This window comes from Bufo bufo, chromosome 10, assembly GCF_905171765.1.
Source record: "Bufo bufo chromosome 10, aBufBuf1.1, whole genome shotgun sequence".
Taxonomy (NCBI): Eukaryota; Metazoa; Chordata; class Amphibia; order Anura; family Bufonidae; genus Bufo; species Bufo bufo.
The window spans coordinates 88,645,447-88,670,655 of NC_053398.1; the positions used below are offsets into that span (position 1 = coordinate 88,645,447).

The 25,209-nt window shown below is 41.4% G+C and overlaps 1 protein-coding gene across 5 annotated transcripts in view; it reads right to left on the minus strand.

The window, feature by feature from the left end:
* Positions 1-1,940: 1,940 nt before the first annotated feature.
* The window catches only part of SIPA1 (signal-induced proliferation-associated 1), a 156,300-nt gene continuing 133,031 nt past the window's right edge, over positions 1,941-25,209 (minus strand). For 3 of the 5 annotated variants that reach the window (XM_040408979.1, XM_040408977.1, XM_040408978.1), the window contains 6 exons: positions 24,391-24,457; positions 24,083-24,194; positions 8,350-8,436; positions 5,281-5,341; positions 5,116-5,182; positions 1,941-2,726 (listed from right to left, as the gene is read on the minus strand). In XM_040408979.1, the coding sequence (XP_040264913.1) occupies positions 2,577-2,726; positions 5,116-5,182; positions 5,281-5,341; positions 8,350-8,436; positions 24,083-24,194; positions 24,391-24,457 (544 nt within the window). In that variant the 3' untranslated portion in view covers positions 1,941-2,576. The remainder of the gene's footprint in view (positions 2,727-5,115; positions 5,183-5,280; positions 5,342-8,349; positions 8,437-24,082; positions 24,195-24,390; positions 24,458-25,209) is intronic. The other 2 variants (XM_040408980.1, XM_040408981.1) reach the window with 2 other exon arrangements.

Consider the following 25,209-nt stretch of genomic DNA (forward strand, 5'->3'; position numbering starts at 1 on the left):
AGAGTATAGAGGGACTGGAAAGTTATTTTCTAGATCTTGGACCACCATTAGAAGATGGTTGGGGATTAAGGGTTCTATTTTGTGCACTCCTCTTTGGAAGAATTTTTATTTACAGGATCTTGATAAATTAGCGGGGGATAAATTTTGGCAAAAAAGTAATATTGTGTATGTTTCACAGGTGGTGATAAATGGAGAGATACTCTCTTGTTTAGCACAAATAGGGAATAATTTAAGTTGGTTTAGGTATTTTCAGATACGTTCAGCAATTGCTAATGTAAAAGAATCTCCCTTGCTGGAGATAGATACTTCCTCACTTTTGAATGAGTTGATAAGGAATTTAGGTTTGAACTGGAATATTTCACACTTTTATAAATTATTAGTAAAGGCACTATTTAATGAGGTTGTTTCTCCGGGCCAAAGGGCTTGGGGAACTGACTGCCCAATGGTCTCGGTAGAGGATTGGGGAAATATTTTGGGTGACTTAAGATTAGGATCATATAATTTGAATCATATATTAGTACAGTTTAATATTCTACACAGAGTGTATATCACGCCGATATGGCTTAATAAATGTAGTTTACGAGAGTCTGCGAATTGTCCACGGTGTGATTCGCAGATAATGGATTTTTTGCACATGTTTTGGTTGTGTCCAGACTTAAAAGCCTATTGGGGTATAATTCATAAGTTCATCACTCAAAAATTGAGGATAGTACTTCCGTTTACAGCTGAGTGTTGGATATTGGGTGATTTATCCAAGGTAAACTGTCACAAGTATAAAATGATCCTTTTGATTATAATTATGTTCTTAGCTAGACTCCTGGTCACTCGAGTCTGGATGTCACAAAATACTCCAAACTGTGAGGTGTGGCTATGCCTCGTGAATAAGGTTAAGAGATATGAGAGGGTCTTATTTAACCAGAGACATTCTGAGGAAAAATGGTCTATGATATGGGAGCTGTGGAAGTAGTAGTTTTTCCTCTTGATCCCCTCTCCCCCCCCCCCCATTGTCCACCTTTATTATTATTATTATTTCTATTACAGAGACACATCGCTAGGGAGGGAGGGTAGGGTTGGTTTGGATGGAGGGATTATAATGGAGGATGTTATTGTTTAATTATGTATTGTTATAATTTTTTTTTTTCCTGAATAAAAAATTATAAAAAAATAAATAAAATAGAAGCTTGATTGTGACTGTACACTGATCATTTTCTGCCAGAGACTGCTAAACCCATCCATCTTCTTTCACAGCCCAACACAGAATGATGTTCTAGTCATTCTGCAAGGACAGCTTGATGCCTACTGCTCCACTGATTGCCTCATCCAGGTTGTCTCAAAAATCACAGAAAACAGATAACAATGCACTAACGCAATAGATACAAGCATTATATATGGACTAAGCCCTCTTATATGATAAAATGGTGGTCTCAGTCAGGCAGGTCCTACTTTAAACTTACCTATGCCGTTGGGCATTTATATTCAGGAATGCAGACCCTGCACATATAGTGTGCTGCTCCTAGTCATCTCTGTGTGCATCCAGCAACCGATGAGAGGAGGAGCACGCACAACTATATGTACCACCATCCAGGTTGTCTTTCAGCCTGTGAGCCAATCAGGTCAAGCCCTACCCACCCACATCCTCTTAGGGTCATGTAAGCCTTCTTCTTCCTCTCTTGTGCTTTTTCTGGCTGACATGTGCAGTAAAATGGCACTGTGGGGTGTTTTATTGGATTTTTCCGAAACAAACCTAAAAAGCTTTGGGTTCATCTTGTGGACGAATTTTTGCGAAGTTCATAATAACCCTTGTTTGTTACAAACTGATTCGTTTATCTCTATTCCATATGTATCTAATATCCATTCCAAGTGGGAGATTCAAACACAGTTGTATACTTTTTGTGGGCCATTTAAGGATGCAGTAAATCGCTCAGATGTAAAAATTCAGATAATATTACCCTTTATTGTCCCAAATATACATTCATTATAACAGGAACTTTAAAGATAATTACTGGAAGACATTAATACTCTATTTACAAAGACATTCAAAAGAGGACATCCTTCCTTCACAATGTTCTTGCAGTATACATCCTATTACAGGTTCTCATTGTGAATAACCCTCCTGCACTGCATTTTCTCATCACCATTCACAGTATTTGTAAGCCATACCTGAAATGACAGTGGGTCCAGATTCTCTGGCCACTATGGAAAGGATTTGACTCCCTTTAATTTGTTTGTCTGATCTGTGAGGTTTTTATTTCCTTCAAACACATTGGTTCAATCCCCTGACATATGTTTTAGTGGTTTTCTGAAATGATCATACCTGAACACCTAAATAATTCAGTGTTTGACTCATTTTACACTTTGGATCCAGTACCACGGAGGTCAGTATTGGGCCATATTCTCTTAAATATTTTTATAACCATGTTTCCCTACACTTCCATATACCTATATAAGATCAATCTTGCTGCCAGGCAGGTATTACCTTGCATTGTCTTTCTGCTTGATCAATTCATTGACTTTTCATGAAATGATTCCCTGATCCCAAACTTTCTTTACAAAGTTCTTAATGATTGCTTCCTAATTTAGTCAATAGTTGTTCCTTCACAGTTGCTGGCTCCACCTCTGAGTATTTTGGCACCATTTTCTCGGGGCAAAGTTCCAGTGAAAGCTTCTTCTTGGGTCCTTTTCAGGCTCAGAACCTCAGCCTGCAGTTGTGCTCTTCCCTCTTGTTCCTATGCAAAAATTAGTTAAGATGACATTAGAATATAATGATTTTTTTTAAATATCTTCTTGAGGGTCTAACATGTGTGAAAACTGGAAAGATTTTCAAACTGCATATCCAGTTATATTAGCAAAATTCTTCCATTGTCATGCTGATGCTGGTGGCATTTCAAACTCCCAGCCACTGGCAGGCACACCTGTTAGAACATAACTGGGATGTGGACCAGTGAACATGGTAAACCATGTTGCAGCACAACACTAGAGGTTTGTACAAGTGTTTTTTATTGGATCTAAATGTGGGCATTAGACTACTGAGCATTCTCCACTAGAAGAATTAGAAATGAGGCATCATACAGCGCCACACAGAGTCACTAAGGCTCCACAATATGGAGTCACAGGGACTCCACATTATTCCATACAGTAACTGTAATACATTACGACAGTGGCCAAAGCACTTGAAAACTGACATGTGTGAACATACCCAAGTCTTTACATATCACACACAGTGTGTCCTTTCTTCACTTTTTATTGCATGGAGTGTGCCACATTTGCTGTCAGATTTAAAACCAAAATAATATTGAAGAAATATGATTGAAATATGACTGAGCATAAAGCATATGAGAACAAACTCCCTCACCTTGGACAGATAAAGCAGAAAGCAACTGAGGCCAGCAAAGTCACGTATTATACTATTGCAGAGGACAGCAGGTTTCCTTGATAAAATAAAAACTGATTGCAAGGGGGTTCCAAAAGCCAACTACAAACCGGATTCCAAAAAAGTTGAGACACTATACAAATCGTGAATAAAAACTGAATGCAATGATGTGGAGGTGCCAACTTCTAATATTTTATTCAGAATAGAACATAAATCACGGAACAAAAGTTTAAACTGAGAAAATGTACCATTTTAAGGGAAAAATATGTTGAATCAGAATTTCATGGTTTCAACAAATCCCCAAAAAGTTGGGACAAGGCCATTTTCACCACTGTGTGGCATCTCCCCTTCTTCTTACAACACTCAACAGACGTCTGGGGACCGAGGAGACCAGTTTCTCAAGTTTAGAAATAGGAATGCTCTCCCATTCTTGTCTAATACAGGCCTCTAACTGTTCAATCGTCTTGGGCCTTCTTTGTTGCACCTTCCTCTTTATGATGCGCCAAATGTTCTCTATAGGTGAAAGATCTGGACTGCAGACTGGCCATTTCAGTACCCGGATCCTTCTCCTATGCAGCCATGATGTTGTGATTGATGCAGAATGTGGTCTGGCATTATCTTGTTGAAAAATGCAGGGTCTTCCCTGAAAGAGATGATGTCTGGATGGGAGCATATGTTGTTCTAGAACCTGAATATATTTTTCTGCATTGATGGTGCCTTTCCAGACATGCAAGCTGCCCATGCCACACGCACTCATGCAACCCCATACCATCAGAGATGCAGGCTTCTGAACTGAGCGTTGATAACAACTTGGGTTGTCCTTGTCCTCTTTGGTCCGGATGACATGGCGTCCCAGATTTTCAAAAAGAACTTCGAATCGTGACTCGTCTGACCACAGAACAGTCTTCCATTTTGCCACACTCCATTTTAAATGATCCCTGGCCCAGTGAAAACGCCTGAGCTTGTGGATTTTGATTAGAAATGGCTTCTTCTTTGCACTGTAAAGTTTCAGCTGGCAAAGGCGGATGGCACGGTGGATTGTGTTCACTGACAATGGTTTCTGGAAGTATTCCTGAGCCCATTCTGTGATTTCCTTTACAGTAGCATTCCTGTTTGTGGTGCAGTGTCGTTTAAGGGCCCGGAGATCACGGGCATCCAGTATGGTTTTTCGGCCTTGACCCTTACACACAGAGATTGTTCCAGATTCTCTGAATCTTCGGATGATGTTATGCACAGTTGATGATGATAGATGGAAAGTCTTTGCAATTTTTCGCTGGGTAACACCTTTCTGATATTGCTCCACTATCTTTCTGCGCAACATTGTGGGAATTGGTGATCCTCTACCCATCTTGGCTTCTGAGAAACACTGCCACTCTGAGAAGCTCTTTTTATACCCAATCATGTTGCCAATTGACCTAATTAGTGTTAATTGGTCTTCCAGCTTTTCGTTATGCTCAAATTTACTTTTTCCAGCCTCTTATTGCTACTTGTCCCAACTTTTTGGGGATTTGTTGACACTGTGAAAATTGGAATCAACGTATTTTTCCTTTAAAATGATACATTTACTCGGATTAAACGTTTGATCTGTCATCTACGTTCTATTACAAATAAAATATTGACATTTGCCATCTCCACATCATTGTGTTCAGTTTTTATTCACAATTTGTTTAGTGTCCCAACTTTTTTGGAATCCGGTTTGTACTATGTCAGGAAAGGATTTTAATAATAATTGGCCTTTTCCTTACCCTTCTAAGGTCTTCCTGGAGTTTCTTCAGCTTCATTTCCAGCTCTGTAACTTTGTCATTAAGATTTCTAGGAATCAGATGACATTTTTTAGTATGGCAATTGTCACATTCACATCTAAGTGTGTGAAATGCATGGACCTGACAATTAAGGTGTTTGCCGCTTACCCTGATGCTGCTGGGAGAGAGCTTTGAGCTCCCATATCATTTTTAAAAGCTTGTACCTGTTCTGTAAGAACACACAAAGTTTAAGAACAAGTAATAATCTCGTGGTTACATGCTCACACAATAAGTCGTGAAATGTAGCACTGCTGGCTGTATTTTATTATGTAACATCACACTGGTGCGGACATATGCACACATACAATACTCTTCTCTATGGAGTAACAGTGTGATGATTAGCTCAGCCACATTATCTAAGCTACCTGTACTTGATATTTTGACTTTAGAAACCTTGTGAGGACTTACTTAGTGATGTAAAGAAGTTTTTTTACCCCCTCTTCAAGATGTCCCCCATTATTGCATATTTGTCACACTGAAAAATGTCTGATTTTGATGTAGTTGCGCCACTTTTTACAGATTCTTGGCATAGACACATTAATAAATCTGGACCATTGTTTATAGTTAAATTCAGCCCCAAATACAAAATTGTTCACAATATTCTCCAGGAGACAACACTTTTACTAACTGTACGTACCACCTTCAGCAGCAGTAACTGCAGGATAAGTTGAAGTTTTCAACCAGTGTTTAACATCAATATTGAAGACATGTGGAGCACTTTTGGGCGGAACTGTTTTAATTAATCTTATTACAATCTGCCTGCAGCATGTAAGTGGTTACAGAGAGACCAGACTCCCTCTGTCTCCCATTGGCACCCCACGTATGAGATCAGAGAGTGCCAATATCAGTGCAGTCTGGGACCCAGTGAAGATCCCAGGCCTGCCTCCAGCATTTACTCTCTGCCGCAGCCTGCTGGTGAATGTCAGCATAGCACTGACATTAAAATACATTGCACTACAGGAATAATGCAATGTATTATAGAAGCAATCAAAAGATCATCTATTATAGTCTCCTTGTGGGACTGTTAAATGGTTAAAAAAAAGTTATAAAAATATATTAGCTAAAAAAAATCCCAAAAATACATATTTTTTTCATTGAAAAAATGCTTTTCAATGGAAGAAAATTCAAAAGTAAAATCTCCTCCACATATTTGGTCTCACCGCATCTGTAAGAATCTGCACTATGCAAGTTTGATGTGAAAACAGCCTAACTGCAGAGGCTGCTTGGTTTTTGGAGACCAAATAACCTCTTTAGTGAGACTCAAAAGTCTTGCTGAAACATCCTCAGGCTGTATTTCCATCCAAATGTCTTGTATGGCCTTAAGGGGGGGCACAATATGTATATACAAAAACAAAAGAAAAAGCTCTGCCCCCGGTGACCATAACACATATATCCCCTATATAAAAAAGACTGTAATGGAAAGGGGACATCATTTAAAAAATATTTTAGTTGCATGTTGTGGTACTAAATAGAAAAGCATATTGTCAGCATATTCTCAGGTATAAAAAGTAAAAGCAAAGAAAATACTAAAATAAAAATGACATAAAAAGTCGCACGTATCACTCAAAAAAAGACACAAATGGCTTTCCAAGACACATAATAAAATAAAAAAAAACGGAAAATGGATCTGGTCAGAAAGGGGATAAAATAACATGATCATATTATATTTCAGATTGTTACTGATGCAGCAATACCAATTATGTCTACTTTTTATTGTATGACATAATAAACCTTTTAAAAAATATTAATATTATAAAAATTATTCCTGTCACTGATTTTGCAGGTGCACTCACGGCACCAGCGAAATCCTCATGGAGAAAACGTACGTCACAGAGCGGGAACCAGCATCACACCGGATGTACATTCTAGTCATGGGCCAGGAAGGAAACAATTAGTGTGATAAATATACAAGAACAGGGGTCATGTTGGAAGGGCTGGATACTTTATCACAGTAGTGTGCATTGTCTCACCATGGAAGACTGTACCTAGTAGACTACTACTATATAGATTTCGGGTAGATTGACATGAAGGAATTCAGATACTAAGGGCATAGCTATTAGGGTAGCAGGCATAGCAGTTGTTATGGGACCCAGCAGCTAAAGGGCCAACCTTCACTGTTAAAGGAGGTGAGGCATAGTCAGTGATTAGAGTGTTAATAAAACTTGCAAATCTGGTTGGAATGCTGTAGGTGGAGATTGAAAAATGGAAGACGCAGTGAATAATGGAAAACAGCATGCTGTGAGATCAACGAAGAGAGAGACAGAACCGATTGTAAACTGTACTGTTGATGAGCGAGGTAAAGGAGGAGTCGGGCCCCATTCTAGTTTTCTCATTTGTCAGGCACAATAAAAACACTACTGGGGGCAATTTATCAAAATTAGTGTAACGGAAATTTAGCTTAGTTGCCCATAGTAACCAATCAGATTCCACCTTTCATTGTTCAGAGCTCCTTTGAATAATGAAAGGATCAATCTGATTGGTTGCTATGGGAAACTAAGCACCTCCCCCACTGGCTCTATCTGAAATCTGTTGCAATTTAGTAACATCTCAGGGGCTAACAGAATCTCTATGATTGTACACTCATTGCTTACCTTCATGTAAGGTACATGTAAGGACCTCTAAGTACAATTGGGGTCATTTATTTTTCACACAGTTGTAAAGTAGAACTGGCTTAATTGCCGATCAGGGTTGCCAACCAGAATTTTTCTTTTTTTCTGGACAACCTATCCCAAAATCATAGACAGCCAACATTTTTTACAGACAAATTGGAAAACAATAATGAATTCTAAAGATTATAAGTAATACTTGTCTATGGCTCAATTTACTGTAAGCTGTAAAATGATAATAACTACCACAAAGATAATCTAGTCAAGTACCACCAGCCTCAAAAAAATCACAGACATCAATTTTCTTTCATGCATACAGAACAGACTGTCCAGAAATTTCTGGACGGTTGGCAACCGTGTTGCCAATAGCAACCAATCATATTCCACCTTTCATTTTTGACAGCTCCTTTGGAGAATAAAAGGTGGGATCCGATTGGTTGCTAAGGGCAACTAAGCCAGTTCTACTTTACAGCAGTTTGATAAATGACCCCATATGTGCGTAATCCTTTGTACTACCGCTAAGTCTCAAAAACTTTTAAGGGCTGTTTATTCATTTTAAATGGCAACGTACCTTCTTTAGACATGGCCTCCAGTATGCTATTACAGGCCAAAGTGAGGTCAGATATACTCTGCCATTCATCTTCAAGCGACTGTGGAGCTGGTGAAAGAGCATTACAAATGTACAGTATTTTACTATTAGAAAATGTTATTAAAACCATTTTGTGTGTGCATTTTTCAGTTCTTATATTTCTTGCCAAAAGCAGAACTAGATCCCATCATAGCAGTTGACCCTATATCATCTGCATAGCATTTTTTTCTTTTTGTACATCTGGGTGCACATAAGGCTAAGTTAGGTTCTCACATTGCTGATGAAATTCTATTTTTGTTCCAGTATAGGAACAGAAAAATGGAATAGCTGAATCCGGAATAGGTCAGACACTACTGGTGCCTTGCTGATCCCATTGGTGTAATGGGGTCTGTCGGGCTTCCAGTATGGATTCCAGCATTATCCCGGACAAAATACTGCCTAATGTTGCAGTATTGGTCATTTTAACCAGAATCTGTGATAAAGGCTGAACCTACGCTACAGGTGTGAACCTAGCTTATCAGATCTTCATGGATCAATTTGACTTGCATTGAGAATGTTGAGTTTCTGTTTTTATTTACTCTGCCTCCGACTGCCTCGAGCACAAGTCTTTTCTCAGCTGAGATAACACCAACTACCTCTCAACTGCTCAGTCCCCTTTCTGCATAACCTGGTTAACCGCCATTACTGATAAAAAAATCTTTTCACCCTACTTTACATATCACAGCACACCACCGATATATTTGACTCAATGCCTTACCCCTTTAATTTACTTCTATACTTATACCCTAACTCATATCTTCAAACTAACGCTAACCACTGGCATCTTCATTCTTGAGAAACCATCCATCAACCAATCCTCTCTGTCAGGCCTAGTTCAAACGAACGTGTGTGACCCGTGGCCGTATTGCGGCCCGCAAATCGCGGGCCGCAATACACGGCCACAGTTCCGTGTGCATTACACATCACGGATGCGGACCCATTCACTTCAATGGGTCCGCAAATCCGGAATCGCGGAATGTCCGCACGGGACGGGACCCCTTGGAAGCACTACGGAGTGCTTCCGTGGGGTTACGTCCCGTACTTCCGTTCCGCAAAAAGATAGAACATGTCTTATCTTTTAGCGGAACGGGCGGATCGCGGACCCATTAAAGTGAATGGGTCCGCGATCCGATGCGGCTGACCTACGGCCGGCGATCGTGCACGAACGTGTGTGACAGGCACGGGTCACACACGTTCGTGTGAACTCGGCCTCAGTCTACTACCACATATCACTATTCCTGACTTGAATTTACCAGCCAAAAGTATGCAGCATATTCCACAAGACTAGGAACAGGCCTAAGAAGATTGAGATATGCGCTCGTGGGGGCCTGACTGCTGGAACCCCCAATGATAGCAAAAATGAGGCACCAGAGTCTCCTGAGTTAATGGAATGGTGGTCATACATGTGCACTTTTGGTCCATTCAACTCTACGGGACTGGTGCTGTACCAATATCTATGGTACTGCGACGAGTCCCATAGATTTGAAGGTGGTCAGACTCCCACAATCAGATATTTGTCCCATATGCTGTAGATAGCAGATAAATGATGGGACAACACCTTTAATAAATGATGTCTCCTGCAGCATATTATATAACACACCAATAACACCAGTAGATCTCTTCATAAACATTTTAGATGAAACATGGGGGAAGAAATTATAGGGGGTCATTTATTAAGACCAGCGTTTTATATACGCCAATCTTAAAAACCCCCTATAGCTGGCGGTGGATTCGCTGGAGTTATGTAGAGGTGCCAGCCTACCGGCCCGTCCCCTTCCCCGCCCACATCATATCCCCTTTGTTAGACCTGCTCTGGGCGGGGAAAAGTCGCAGATTGCGGCCCAAATAACATTTGCGCTGCAATCTGCAACAGATATATGCCAGAAAACTGGTGTATATTTTATATTAAATTACTCCTAGTATGTAAATGTGAAAATTGGTCAGATTCTTAGACCCTGTAACTGGGAGTCATACCAACACATCTTTATAGGATAGTAATCATGTTAACATTATTTTATTAAAACTATAAACTCTAATTATTGGATGGAATAGAAAATGCTGTCTGTATTACGATGATGATAATAATAATACCATGTAGATGAAAGGGCAATACTCATGACGGAGAAATAGTGGAGAAACCGGCTTGATAATCGCACCAGTGTATGTCTTTATACTCACAGTATAAAGCACTTACAATACTACCGTACATATTCCAACATGCTTTGAGTCATTCAAATGGAGCCACATAAGACATGATTCTGAGAATCCAAAAGCAGCACTGACATTTCTCTTTATATAAGAATCAGGCCATCAGCTTAGGCTCTGCACCTTCATAGAACCAACACTGCACCAGTCCACTTCTCTGCAACAGCATTACCCTTAAAGGGGTTTGCTCGCTTTCAAAATCAATTCCAAACATTTATCTTCCATAGGATACATAAAGTGGCACTCACTGGTCCTGTTTCAAATTTATTCGATCCATGCCAAATTACAGATAAACAAGGGAGGACAAAAAAATCCTTGGTTTTGTCACGGCTGTATGTGAGCAACAATAGTATACACAGTAAAAGAGCTACTGACCGGACCCAAACTAGGGAGGATAAAGGGTGACCCCTGTCAGACCCTCAAAGCTCTCCCTATGCTGCTAAAGCACATGCCCGGATCCAAATGGCGGAACAAGGCATGCCCACGTGCCTAAGACTGATGACCACTGTAACCCCTACAATAGTGGAAGGGGCACGGCCACCGGTGCCCTACTCAGTATATGGAGGGAACCGTGGCCACCTCAGATCCAGTCAGAAAATAATCAGGTACACAACAATGTCTGCACACTTAGCTGAAGGGGCTGCAGCCGCAGAGAAGACGGATCCAAGGACAGCTGGCAATATCCGGAGTGCTTGCTGCAGCAGAACACAGGTCCAGTGAACTGATAGCTACAAGTGAAGATACTAAAGCAAGAGCTACAACTGAAATGAGAACTATAATCCACGCCCTACAATAAGAGGAGGGGTGATATAAAGAGAGGGAAATCAAACGCATGAGGAACAGCTGGGAGGAAGGAAACCAAAAGTAAACAGAGCAGTGAGAACTCCTCCCAGCTCTAGTAGTGACATCATCACAGGGGTGGAGAAACAGAGCTGTGAGAACGTCCCAAAGCTCTGGTAGTGACAGGTTTACAGCCGTTTCATGTAATGTCATACTTCCTCTGGGCCTCCTTTAGGCTCTGTGTATTTTACCTAATAAAATTATTCTGTTAACTTGCTCATGGTAGTATCTAATTACGACTTGGCATCTACGTAGAAGTATTTAGAAGCTTTTTTTTCCCATATATGTTGTCATTTCCATTATTCTGCTCAATCACAGGGGCAGAACAGTATTTACATCAGTGACAGATACATCAAATGATCAACACCCAGGGGCATAGCTATAGGGGAAGCAGGGGAAGAGGCTGCTTTGGAGCCCTGACCCAGAAGGGGCCCATCCAGGTGGAGGAGGACTAAAAGATTTTGTCAGGGCCCCCTCAACAGTATTACACAATAAAATTATATACAGTGACAGTATAGACAGTGTAAGAAACGGATGGAACAGCTGCCGGGCCTGGTCTGAGAGAGCGATCTTTACTAGCCCCAGGAATGGGGTTGCGAAAAAATTACTGGTGGGAGGGGGGCCCCATTCAAAAATTTTCTTTGGGGCCCAGTCATTTCTAGCTACGGCACTGTATACACCAACACACTTGACTGACCCATTGACTAATGTGACCAATGGACCACTGGAACTGCTCACCACAGATTTCATGACAATGCTTGAAACGACGTAGTACGGTTTAAAAAAGACACATGTCAATCAAGATCAACCAGGAGATGGATACAGGTGTGATTGAAAGGAAAGGGAGTGAGAACCAGACTTCTACACTTTTATGTAATGTTATATAATTTTTTTTTTTATTGTCGTCAACTGTTTCTGCTGTGTTCACATTCTGAGGTAGACGATCCAACAGATTCACAGCTCTAATGGTGAAGAAGCCTAGCCACCTCTGGAAACTAAACTTTTTCTTCTCAGATGGAGGCAGTGCCCCATGTCTTTTGAAGGGATTCTAGATGGAACAGCATTTTTTCACCATATATTTTGTATGGTCCATTTCTAAATTTACTGTATATAGGCTAATAATGTCCCCCTTAGGCGCCTTGTTCCCAACACCACATACTCAAATGGGCATAAATATGCATTAGTGTGTGGATCACTTCTCTAAGTTCAGTCAGCCACCACCACCACCTTCCCGGCCTCATAGACACATTTGAATCAACAGTATGGATGCCCCAAATGAATACTGATTATTATCTAACAGAATCGCTAAGAATCTTATCAGATTCTGAATACTATAAACCATTAAAAGAAGACCCAACAAAACCCTTCAAGAAATCTTTATTTGATCTAATAGACGTAGGATATTCTGGTGGAATTATTGACAAAAAACTAAGATCTTTTTTAAAAACTGCACATCCATCAATATCTAGGTTTTATTTTCTGCCCAAAATCCATAAAAATCTTCAAAACCCACCTGGAAGACTGCCTGACAGCTAATCTTTCTGCCTATGTAGATAGTTATCTACAGAAGTATGTACCCTTGCTCCCACCGTATATAAGAGACACATCACATCTTATAGACTCTTTGGAATCCTTTCAGTGGGAGGAGAATTATATCTGGGTTACCCTGGATGTCTCAGCCCTGTATAGCAACATCCAACACACTCTAGGTATTGCTGCCATCTCTCAGATCTTACTTCAGGATTCCCACATGCCAGACCATCAAAAAGAATTCCTTCTTAGATCAATTGAATTTATACTTCAACACAACAATTTCACATTCAATGATAAATTTTACATCCAAACGCAGGGAACAGCGATGGGCACTAAGTTTGCCCCATCTTGTGCGAATCTTTTTATGGGAGCGTTCGAACAGAAATTCGGTTTACTGACACATCCACAAATCAAGTTCTATCGTCGATTCATAGACGACATCATCTTTATCTGGCAAGGTGACAGTAATGACTTAGTCCAATTTACTGAACATATTAATTCCAACCATTGGAATCTTTCCTTTACTATGGAACATAATACATTTGAGGTGGTCTTTTTGGATCTACACCTTAGTATAAAAAATAAAAAAATCATCAGTAAGACCCATTTCAAAAGTGTAGACGCAAACAGTTTTCTTGACTATAGGAGCTGTCACCATTCCAAATGGAAGCGCAACATCCCATATAGTCAAATGAAAAGAATTAGAAGAAATTGCACAGATGACCGGACTATGAAGACCCAGGTTAAGGAACTAAAGGAAAGGTTCAAACAAAAAGGCTACCCAAAAAAACTGCTGATGGACTCTAGCAAGAGAATATATCAAATTTCACAAAAGGAGAGTCTTAAACCCAAACCCAAATTCTCCACACTAGAAAAAATAAAGAGTAATGATAAGTTTCAAGGTTCGAGTCTAATTACTCGTTACAATTCACAACATTCTCTTATTAGGCAGACCCTATCAAAAAATTGGCCAATCCTACTAAAAGACCCTATATTGGGTAAACTGATTCCCCCGAAACCTATTCTTATATTTAGAAGGGCAAAAACCCTGAAGAATCTATTAGCCCCTTCTTGCCCTAAAATAGAAAGAAGCCCCTCCCAATGCAGTAAGACTATTGAAAAAACTGCAAGGAAACCTTTGGGAAACTTCAAATGCAATAACATAAGATGCAAATGCTGCAACATGCTAACAGACGGTAAAAAAGAAGTAACCATTCCCCCCAACAATGAAGTCTTTAACATCAAATACAGGTTAGATTGTGGGTCAACTAATGTCATCTACCTTCTACGCTGTCCCTGCAATCTTCTCTATGTGGGACGCACCATCCAAACAGCACGTGAAAGGATGAACGAACACCGGTCGAATATTACAAGGAAGGTCACAACCCATAGTGTTTCCAGGCATTTTGCGATGTTCCATGAGGGTGACCCATCAGGCCTAACAGTTACACTATTAGAAAAGGACATGAAATCCTACCAATCTCTGTGTCGCAGGGAGATGTATTGGATCTTCTGTCTTAACACTCTAACACCATTTGGTTTAAACGAATCCCTTGAATATGTGAACTAGTGAAATATAGTAAACATCCGGTTTCATATATTCCACATGTAGCACAACTTCCCTTGGTGTATACAGTTCATGCATCTGCGTTCCACATGGGGCTATACTGCACATATAGAGATATATATTCCTCAATGTGTCCATACATATGATCATCAGCATCCCTGCTGTCTAATCCCTCCTTTTGCTTCCCCCCCCCTTAATTCCCAAGTGAATCATACCTCCATTCATAATATTCTTCCATAGTGGGACCCCACAATTTCTTTATTCAATGTTTCATTCTAGATATCCTATGATCCAATTTTTTTAAAATCCTACCAAGACACATCCCCTTACAAAGTAGATACCCACACTACATAGTGATCCAGGAAAGGGTTTTGCGTTCCAGGGTGAAACGCATTGCATATGCATTCACCCATCATACGGAAGCCGGCCTCTCCTTCTCTCACTTCCTCCTGTAACTGGAAGAAGATGGCGGTGCGTGCCACAGTGGAACGCATCGCAACTACAGAAGATGCTGACACACTAACGGTGGGGACAACTCGAGCCACTCAACTGGAGTGAAGCTGGCCCTTCCTTCTCCCTCCTTTTCCACCCTAGAAAAAGAATCTTATATATATATTAACCTCCTAAATCTAGCTTCCATACCCATATCGAACAACCGGAAGTGAATGGCGGTGCGTTCCACAGTGGAACGCATCGCAATTAGAAACGTTTAGTTGGCCTCCCAAAATAATGTTTTTAGATCCAAAATAAGAAAAATAGGGACTGCTATACAATTGGAATACAAGAAAATAAAAGACTACAGACTAGATATAAAATAAAAAACCTCAGAAAAAGATTTAATTCGATTCACACAAACAGGAAGTAGGAGGCTCCAGAGACCACAGCAAAAATACACGTGCAAACTATAAATACTCCACTGCAGTAACTCATCCCAATGATTCCAGACTGGTCTCTGAATCTGCTAAAGCACTCCTGAAGGTAGAGATCACCTTAATTTTATCTGGACTTATTTCTATTCCTATTTCAGGTTATTTTTATATAGATTTTATGTGCATGTATATCTGTATCCTGGTTGGACAGCATATGTATGTTCACCATTTTACATATGAATATTTATATATATTATTATCTATTATCTAATATATATACATATATATATTTTTTTATATATTTATTATTGTTTATCAAGGTTCTATTGTTTTTTTTTCCATTTTATTGGGCCTATGCACTTACATACTATGAATGAACTTGATACATATTATTTATTAATCAATTATTTATTTTCCATATGCATATCTTTATGATTATCTCTGTGTACCTAGCGAAGAAAGTGAGGTAAAATACCCTCCACATGAGTGCTGCTGTGTGGTTGTGTATGTGTGCACTTGCACATACATATGCACAATTTTTATATGTGTGTATGTGTGTGTATATGTGTATGATTGAATGTATCTACACAATAACTCTTTATGTATACCGTTGTAACCAACTTTATGTATCTATTTATTTATTTCTCCTGAAGAAGAGGGCCTCAGACCCTCGAAACGCGTTGAGCCTTATATTTATTAAAATGATTGACCAGAAGCCACGTGTGTAGGCGGCGTTCAATTATTTACATCTCTACATGCGATCCTGGCCGGGGGGGAAAATAGTCTCAGGTGTCTTGAGTTTATCCTGGTGACTGCCCCCCCTGTGAAGTGAGTGCATTTGTTATTATTATTATCATTAATATATGATCCTAAAACACCATCACTATAGAGTTGAGGTGTTTTTTTCTTAAACTCTGAGCTTTTTAAATAGACCTAGGTGAAGGTCTCTTTTATCCTTTATATTCTATACACAAATAAGAATTAACCTGCATCCTCTTCACGGCTAATAACCGAGGGATTTGGCGCCTGGTACGTGTTTCAAACTTTTTCCTCCACGGGTGTGAAAGGTTTTTTCTTCTCTCTCCTCTCCACACCGCCTGTATCTCTTCTAAAGTGGACAAGGGTAATCCTTGACCCACGGAAACACTTGAGCAGCCTATCTTGTTCCTTAATTGCAGACGAGCATAACTCCATATGTACACATATATATATATATGTACACATGTATGTTTATATATATATATATTGTTCTATATAGAACTCACCTCCGCCCCCTGGCGCCTCTGATAGCCTCTACTCTAGGTACCTATTTTGTGACTCCTGGTCTGTTTCGAAAACCAGGAAGTTCAAATTGTACCGTAATCCTCTTTTTGTATTTCTACATTTTACCAAATGAATACTGACAGACCAAGGCCCAAACTTAGAAGCTAAATTAGTGAAGGAGTTATGCCAGTTTCATGATATTTAGTAAATTGAGAATGACCCCCTATGATCCATGGAGAAATGGAGAATGCAAACAGCTCGATTAGACCCTGCTGGGAAAGTTGCACACACTGGGAGAGGAGTACCAACAACTGTGGCATGAACACTTTGATATAGTGATATATGCATAAAACTATACTGCACATTAAGGCACAGGCTATATGCCCTACCAACTCTTGTTTGGTTGAGCCACTCAGCTGCCATATGGAGGAGAAAACAGAGAATCAAACTTGTTTGATTGAACATTAAAGACACCTGGAATAGTGTGATTTGAGGCCAATGCAGCCGTTACACCAGCACCAATTCTTCCAGGGAATAATTTTTTTTTTCACAAGTGGGCTTAAAAAGGATAAAAATTGGAACCATGTGTGGTGGTATGCTGATTAGAACCAGGGTCACCGGTATATGAAGAATGGCCTGAAAGGTAAGAGGGACCTAGTCAAAGACTCCATTGTAACTTTTTGAACTTTCCCCTACCACAAGCTCCTTCCCCCATGAAAATCAAGGGTGAACTTAAAGGGAATCTGTCACTAGCAATTTACCAATTTTTTTTTTTCATGAATCCACGTTTAACAGAGTACCTTTTTTCCATCTGTCTGATTCTTTTGATTGTCAGTCTTGTCATTTCTTCAAAAAATCGATTCTTATGATATGTAAATGATGCTGTAAGGAGCCCAGAGGGGCGTTCTTCTTTCTCCACAGTGCCCAGGAACGCCCCTCTGAAGTGCCGTGCCCGGCAAAATTTGAAAACTAATAACGCCTCCAAGTTCATCTAAATCCCCTCCCAGAGGCGCGGCTAAGTTCTCAACACCCCCCCTCCTCAGCACCGCGCTCTGCGGCAAACACCCCGATCCTCCTCTCGCCGGCATCCCAAATCCCGCGCAGGCGCAGTGCCGGCGATTGCCTGCGCTATGATGAGATGAGTGACGGCACTGCGCCTGCGTGGGATTTGGGATGCCGGCGAGAGGAGGATCGGGGTGTTTGCCGCAGAGCGCGGCGCTGAGGAGGGGGGGGGGTGTTGAGAACTTAGCCGCGCCTCTGGGAGGGGATTTAGATGAACTTGGAGGCGTTATTAGTTTTCAAATTTTGCCGGGCACGGCACTTCAGAGGGGCGTTCCTGGGCACCGTGGAGAAAGAAGAACGCCCCTCTGGGCTCCTTACAGCGTCATTTACATATCATAAGAATCAATTTTTTGAAGAAATGACAAGACTGACAATCAAAAGAATCAGACAGATGGAAAAAAGGTACTCTGTTAAACAGGGATTCATGAAAAAAAAAAGAAGGTAAATTGCTAGTGACAGATTCCCTTTAAGCGGCCAATCAGAACCAATACAAGAATTGGTGGATGATGGCTTTGAAAGATGATGGTTGAAAACCAGCATGGAGCACAAGTGAGCGGATGGAGAAAGAAATAGACTACAGTGTGTCCAGGTATCCCGATAGGCGCCGGCATCCTGAACGTCTTCAAGTTTATCAACTTTGAGTACAGGGAATATCCTTCTTAAGCATGGGGGTGTGTAGGGGGTTGGCAGAACTTACCTGACCAAATATTGTGGCTGCCTGTGTCTTGTTTACTAAGTTAATATGTGTTCCATTTATCCTTCCTTACATTCAAGGCAGACAATAATTGCAGGGAAGGATTAATATGGTTTATCTGTATTTTTTAAAATTGTATTTGATATGCTGTGCTTGTAACTTTAAATGGAATTTGTCACCCAGAATTTGGACCATTATCTACAGTAATACATGAGTAGTGCTGCTGGTATGGAGTCCAGGTCGCTATTTTTATTTTTCTACTGCCCGCATTCCCCTGCTGTCAGTGCTCAGAGCTGCACTGAAATACATTGTCAGGACTGCTGTGCACACGAGTCATCTCCATTATGTTTGCACAGCACAGCAGTACCGACAATGTATTTCAGTGCAGCTCTGAGCGCTGACAGTGGGGGAACCAGGGGCAGTAGGAAAATTAATAATAGTGATCTGGACTCCTTATATGCAGTACTAAGCATGTATTACTGTAGATCAGGGGTGCACAACCTGCGTCCCGAGGGCCACATGCGGCCCTTGATATAATTCTGTGTGGCCCCCAACTATCTGGTGACAGACATGTATGTCTATGTCTTTCATATGCATTTTCATGTATTTCCCATTAGATGGGAATCCTGGAGATGAAACCAGACATTTATAGTATACACTGTATGTACAATAAGCCATAAATACAGTAATTTAGTTGGGAATACCCCTTTAACTTTTATTTTCGGCCCCAGGAATTCCTTCAGTCTGACAATGTGGCCCTCAACCATAAAAGGTTGTGCAGCCCTGCTGTAGATAATTGTCCAAAACTGGGGTGACAGATTCCCGTTAAAAAAAAAAGTGCATTGTAATAGGAATTTGTTGGTAGTTCAGACATGTTCACCCAAGCCCTTCTCACGGCTGCCAGCTGTGTACAGTACATAATGATCTGATTCTGTCCTACGCACCTGGGCAGCAGCCACAGGTGTCTTCCTGTGGTATTTGGTTCAGCTGCGGCGGTATATTATTACCTAATTATGTTGCCTTCTATCAGTTTGAACCTACCTACAACATGGGACCACTTTTCAGTTTTTTTTTCCAGGGCTACTTTTATTTCCTTATCTGCCCCTGGGCAGCATTGTGAATAAGCAGCGTGGAAACTGCGGAGCAACACATGCCATTGATGTGAGAGGTCAAAATCAGCTACGAAGGTGCATGAGGGCAGATAGACATGCTACAGTGAAACAGCTCACTGACAATGGATCAGGGGCCTACAAGACATGTCTAAAACAACTGTTCAGCGAACCCTTCTGCATATGGAGCTCAGAAGCAGACAAATAATCACTGCAGCTCTGCTAATGAAGTTGCTTCTAGAAAAATAAATATCTTCAATTTTCCCAGCAGTAGCGGAATTGGATCTTCGCTGATTGGCAAAGGGTTGCAGATCCGTCATGTTTTCTGCTTCATAAAATAGATGGATGTTGGAGTGTCAGGGAGAGACATCAGAGAACAAATACCCTGTAAGAATTGCTGGAAGAACACAAGCTGGTGGTGGCAGCGGTATGGTCTGGGGAATTTTTTGGCGGCATTCTCTGGGTCCACTCATCTATGTGGAAGGCACTGTCAATGGATTTCAGTAAGAATCCATCCTTGCAGATCACATACACCCATACATGCTGATTGTCTTCATTGGGGCAAATGCTAGACAAAGTACTAGCCAGGCTATGAGCTGTACGCTGCGATTGGCCAGCGCTGCAGCAAGGGACACGCCTCATACAAAAAATCAGTCCAGTGAGCGCAGACACCGGAGCCTATACCGGGCGAACGGAGCGACGCCCAGACATACTAGTAAGTGCAGGGGGACCCCTGGGCGCCGCTCTGCCCACTGATATAGATGGTTTTTAGTTTGTATACAAGTGAAAGGTCCTCTTTAACTGTGGAGCTTTTTTTGTGAAGATTACATCAGAAAAAGGTGACAGGGGCTGTTATGCTAATATACTGTAAACTACTGTATAGTGGGGTGCTGTATACTGTGGGGGGCTGTATATTGTGGGGGCCTGTATACTGTGGGGGCCTGTATACTGAGGGGGCCTGTATACTGTGGGGGCTGTATACTGTGGGGGGCTTTATACTGTGGGTGCAGTATATTGTGGAGTGCTATACTGCTGTACTGTATAATGTGGGGGGCTGTATACTGTATACTGTGGGTGCTGTATATTGTGGAGTGCTATACTGCTGTACTGTATACTGTGGAGGGCTGTATACTGTGGGGGGCTGTATACTGTGGGTGCTGTATATTGTGGAGTGCTATACTGCTGTACTGTATAGTGTGGGGGGCTGTATACTCTATACTGTGGGTGCTGTATATTGTGGAGTGCTATACTGTTGTACTGTATACTGTGGGGGCTGTATAGTGTGAAGGGCTGTATACTGTGGGTGCTGTATATTGTGGAGTGCTATACTGCTGTACTGTATACTGTGGGGGGCTGTATAGTGTGGGGTGCTGTATCGTGTATAGTTTGGGGTGCTGTATACGGTGAGGTGCTATACTGCTCTACTGTATACTGTGAGGTGTTGTATACTGTGGGGTGCTGTATACTGTGGGCTGCTATACTGCTCTACTATATACTGTGGGGTACTGTATAGTGTGGGGTGCTATACTGCATACTGTGTGGTGCTGAATACTATAGGGTGCTATACTGCATACTGTGGGTTGCTGTATACTATAGGGTGCTATACTGCATACTGTGGGGTGCACTGTAACACTAGGGTGAGCCGAGTCCTGGTCTCCTTCTTACAGAGCGGTGCCCACTTCCAGCCTGAGCCCAGCTGCCCAGAGCACTGATCCTGAGCTGCTGGAGTCTTCAGAACTGGAAGTATTTACAGTCATTCACTGTACTCTACCAGATGTGTGGATTTTTTGTGTGTGTGTTGTGGTGGAGGGCGTGATTGCATGCAAGGGTGTGAGAAGGCGGGATCCAGGGGGCCCAAGTAAATTTTTGCCCAGGGTCCAAACAATATTAAAGACAGCCCTGGGGACAGATCCGTTTTCACTGACACAATATGGCACAATAGAAAACAGATTCGCCCCGAATTGACTTTCAATGGTGTTCAAGACGGATCCGTTTTGGCAATGTTAAAGATAATACAAACTGATCCGTTCTGAAAGGATGCATGCAGTTGTATTATCGGTGTGGATCCGTCTCTGCAGATCCATGATGGATCCGCACCAAATGCGAGTGTGAAAGTAGCCTTAGAACTAAGCCCAGGGATATGTAATGTAAGTGTCCATAGCCTGTATTGTCTAGAATTACGGTAGATATAGTGAGTGTCCTGACAGGTAGTTTAGCCATGATTCAATAATCCTACTACAGTCCTAAAATATTTATTAATTTTCAAAAAGGATTTTCTGCTATAGAATTTAAAATCAATACATTAATTACATGACAAACTTCTACATTCTGATATATCTACATTGATATGCAAGCATATGTCAGAGAAACACCTTTAGGCCTCATGCACATGGCAAATCCCCATATAAGAGGCTTGTGGCGATGTGTACAGTAAAAGTCCTGGAAGGGGTGTATATCTCACCCAGGTTCCTCAACTAGGTGAGATATGTAAAATCCAGGAGGATGGCGCTGGCTTCAGCAAACATAGTTGTTGGGGCTATTTTTTTTGTTGGAGTACAAGGGCTGGATTTTATTTGGACTGGGAAGATAGGTTTTGCAGTGGGACCTTCCCAGTCCACTGCCCATTCCACGACAGGGGTTTTCCCCTAGCCTGAGGTCATCGCAGGTGAAGCCTGCTGTAATCAAGGAGGAATAAAACCCACCCTCTGTGTGTCAGTCGTGGGAGAGAAGGACTTGGAAACAGAGGCCTAGGGAGGCTCTGGGTGGTCTCGGCCATGAGGGACCACGAGGATGTGTAGCCGGATCTCTTCCCTGTATGGACTTGTATCTGATGAGCAGACCTGCTAAGGCTTGGAGCCTGAGACCCTGTGCTTAGAGGTAAGTCAGGGAAAACTACTGTTTATTAGTTAGAGCCCAGGCGGGCAGGTGTTTATTTGATGCTTTATGTTTGTGCGGGTGCTGAAGTGCCAAAATAAAGCACCAGTTTGGACATTAAATCATGTGGTCTGCGAAGAAGTCTGTGATTGTGACCGCCTGAGAGCGAGTGATCCCTTATAAGCTGTACAGAGGCCATAGGAGACCCAGCATCTCCATACTATAGGAGAATAGCCCCTCATGTGCTGTTGTATGGTGCTCTGCACATTAAGGGGAATCTGTCAGTTCTGAAACACCCACCAAACTAGAGTAAGAGGTATATAGTATAAGTGACACCAAGTCCGGTAATGTAATTTTTATCCTCATGCTCACTTACATTCCGACGTTGTACTCTGACAAACCAGCAGTAAAAAGCATTGAGAGGACTATCGTGCTCACGCACATAATGGAGAGGACTCAAAAAAGGAGTCTTCTCAATGTATTATTCTGCTGCTTTGTAGGAGCTCAGTCAGAATGCAAGTGAGCATGCAGATACAAATTACATAATTGCACTCGGCCTGTCTCATTCATCATTTTCCATGCCAGTTTATGGTGTTGAAAATGGTCTTAAACTATGCCAGCAAAGGAGAGCTGGCATAAGTTAAAGCATGTCACACACCTGGCAGCACAAAGTGCCAAAGTTATGTAGAGGCCTGTACCTCTACAAAATGTTGGCGCATTCACCTCCAGCACAGGGGAATTAAGACCGGCATCAACTAACTGGTCTTAATAAATGACCCCATTTTCACATGGTTCCGACCACTGGGGCCCCGCCAATCACAAGAAAGGGCACTCTGTTTGAATGGAGTGGCAGTTACACATTCATGCTCGATTCAACTCAATGGCGTTTCTACTTGGCTATCTCCGGTAGTCCCCATAGAGATGAATGGAGTGGCAATGTGCATGCCAGACTGTTGCTTCTTTCAAAGGGGGAACACTAGGTCCCCATTCTTGTGACTAGTGGAGTTCCCCTTTGATATAACCCTTATGAAATATTAAGACGTATTAAGAAATATTAGAGCCCAAAATCAGAAAGTACAAATATTCCCAGAAGAACTAAAAATTTGTCAAGGATTTACTGGCTGCCTGTAGCATGCTTCTTTACAGCTAATCCTGTGCTTCAGTACCTGGAAATGTCAATATTTTTATTTGTATCTTTGTTTTCAGAAAGTTTTTAATTTGTGCAATCATTTCAAAAATTTATGTGAATCATAAAACTGTCTAATATACCTAAAAATTCTTCTCACATTCCATAGCAACACAGAAGACCCTGTCTCTCCACAGTCGTATAATATGTCATCTACAACTGAAGTGGCGCTATCCACTGTTCATAAGACTCAGCAACAAAGTTATATGAAGATCTGTGCCAGGTAACGTGTCAAAGGTCTAGTCCTATTCAGCGAGTTCATAGATACATATGTTCTATCTCATACATGTGAGCAGCATTTTCTCTTAATATATATTATAAATCTGCATGGGTCCCTATTTCATAAATAAAAAAGAATCAATTAAAATAACAAAACTGTTATACATATGTATATCATGACTTTGTTCTTTTTTTATTTATTTTTTTCATTTTTACATAAATGCACATAATGACAGTAATATAAATGGACTTTACTGTTTTTGTGGTGTTCCTGAGTAGAGGGCGCAGGAGAGAAGGACTCTTCACGTACAGGAACATCTGAATCAGTCATTTCTGCCGGAGGCTCCTCAAATGTGTCATCCATAATCTGGGAAATAATAATCAGTTCAGTGTGCAGTACATAGCACTATGACATTGAGACTTTGTGTAATGAATGACTATTATAGAAATCCGCATTACAAAGCTGAATATTTCCAGCATTATTGTCATAAATAGATAAATTACGAAGAAGCGAACGCCTATGGAAATAGACGCGTCGTTCCTAGACAAGAAATGGATCTCACCTCTTCATCTTTAGATGGATCTGGTTGAGGAATAATATCAGGGGGAGCCAAATCAGCTTTGTTGAATCTTAGAAAAAAAAAATCACTCAAATTATAAAGAAATCTACATTTACCACAATATATCTGAGCACGATGACAGTATGTGCGCTATACAGACAATGAACCAGCGGGTGGAGGCTGCAAGGTGTAAGGATCTTTATCCTGTGGCAGATCGGATTTCTTTTTCATAACATGACATTTCAGTCATTTTCCTTAGTCTTCCTACATTTTGTCAGCAAGTATTTCTCCTTTAGGCCTCATGCACACGGCCGTGCCGTTTTTGGCGGTCCGCAAACCGCGGATCCGCAAAAAACGGAAGCCGCCTGTGTTGCCTTCTGCAATTTGCGGCCATATAAATGCCTATTCTTGTCCGCAAAGCGCGGACAAGAATAGGACATATTATATTTTTTTAGCAGGGCTGCGGAACGGAGCCACGGATGCGGACAGCACACGGAGTGCTGTCCGCATCTTTTGCGGCCCCATTGAAATGAATGGGTCCGCATCCAATGTGGACCCAAACAACGGTCGTGGGCATGAGGCCTTACAGCTGATGCCAGAAAGCTCCTGGCACATATGCCATATATCGGCCCAGTTCACCTGATGGAGTCCAAAACAATTTGCCTTTGGTCTCTGTGGGGCTGGTACGTATATTAGTTTACTTTTTTTAGGCTACTTTCACACTTGCGGCAGGACGGATCCGACAGGCTGTTTACCCTGTCGGATCCGTCCTTCCGCTATTTCGCTGTGTTGCCACTCCGTCCCCATTGACTATAATGGGGA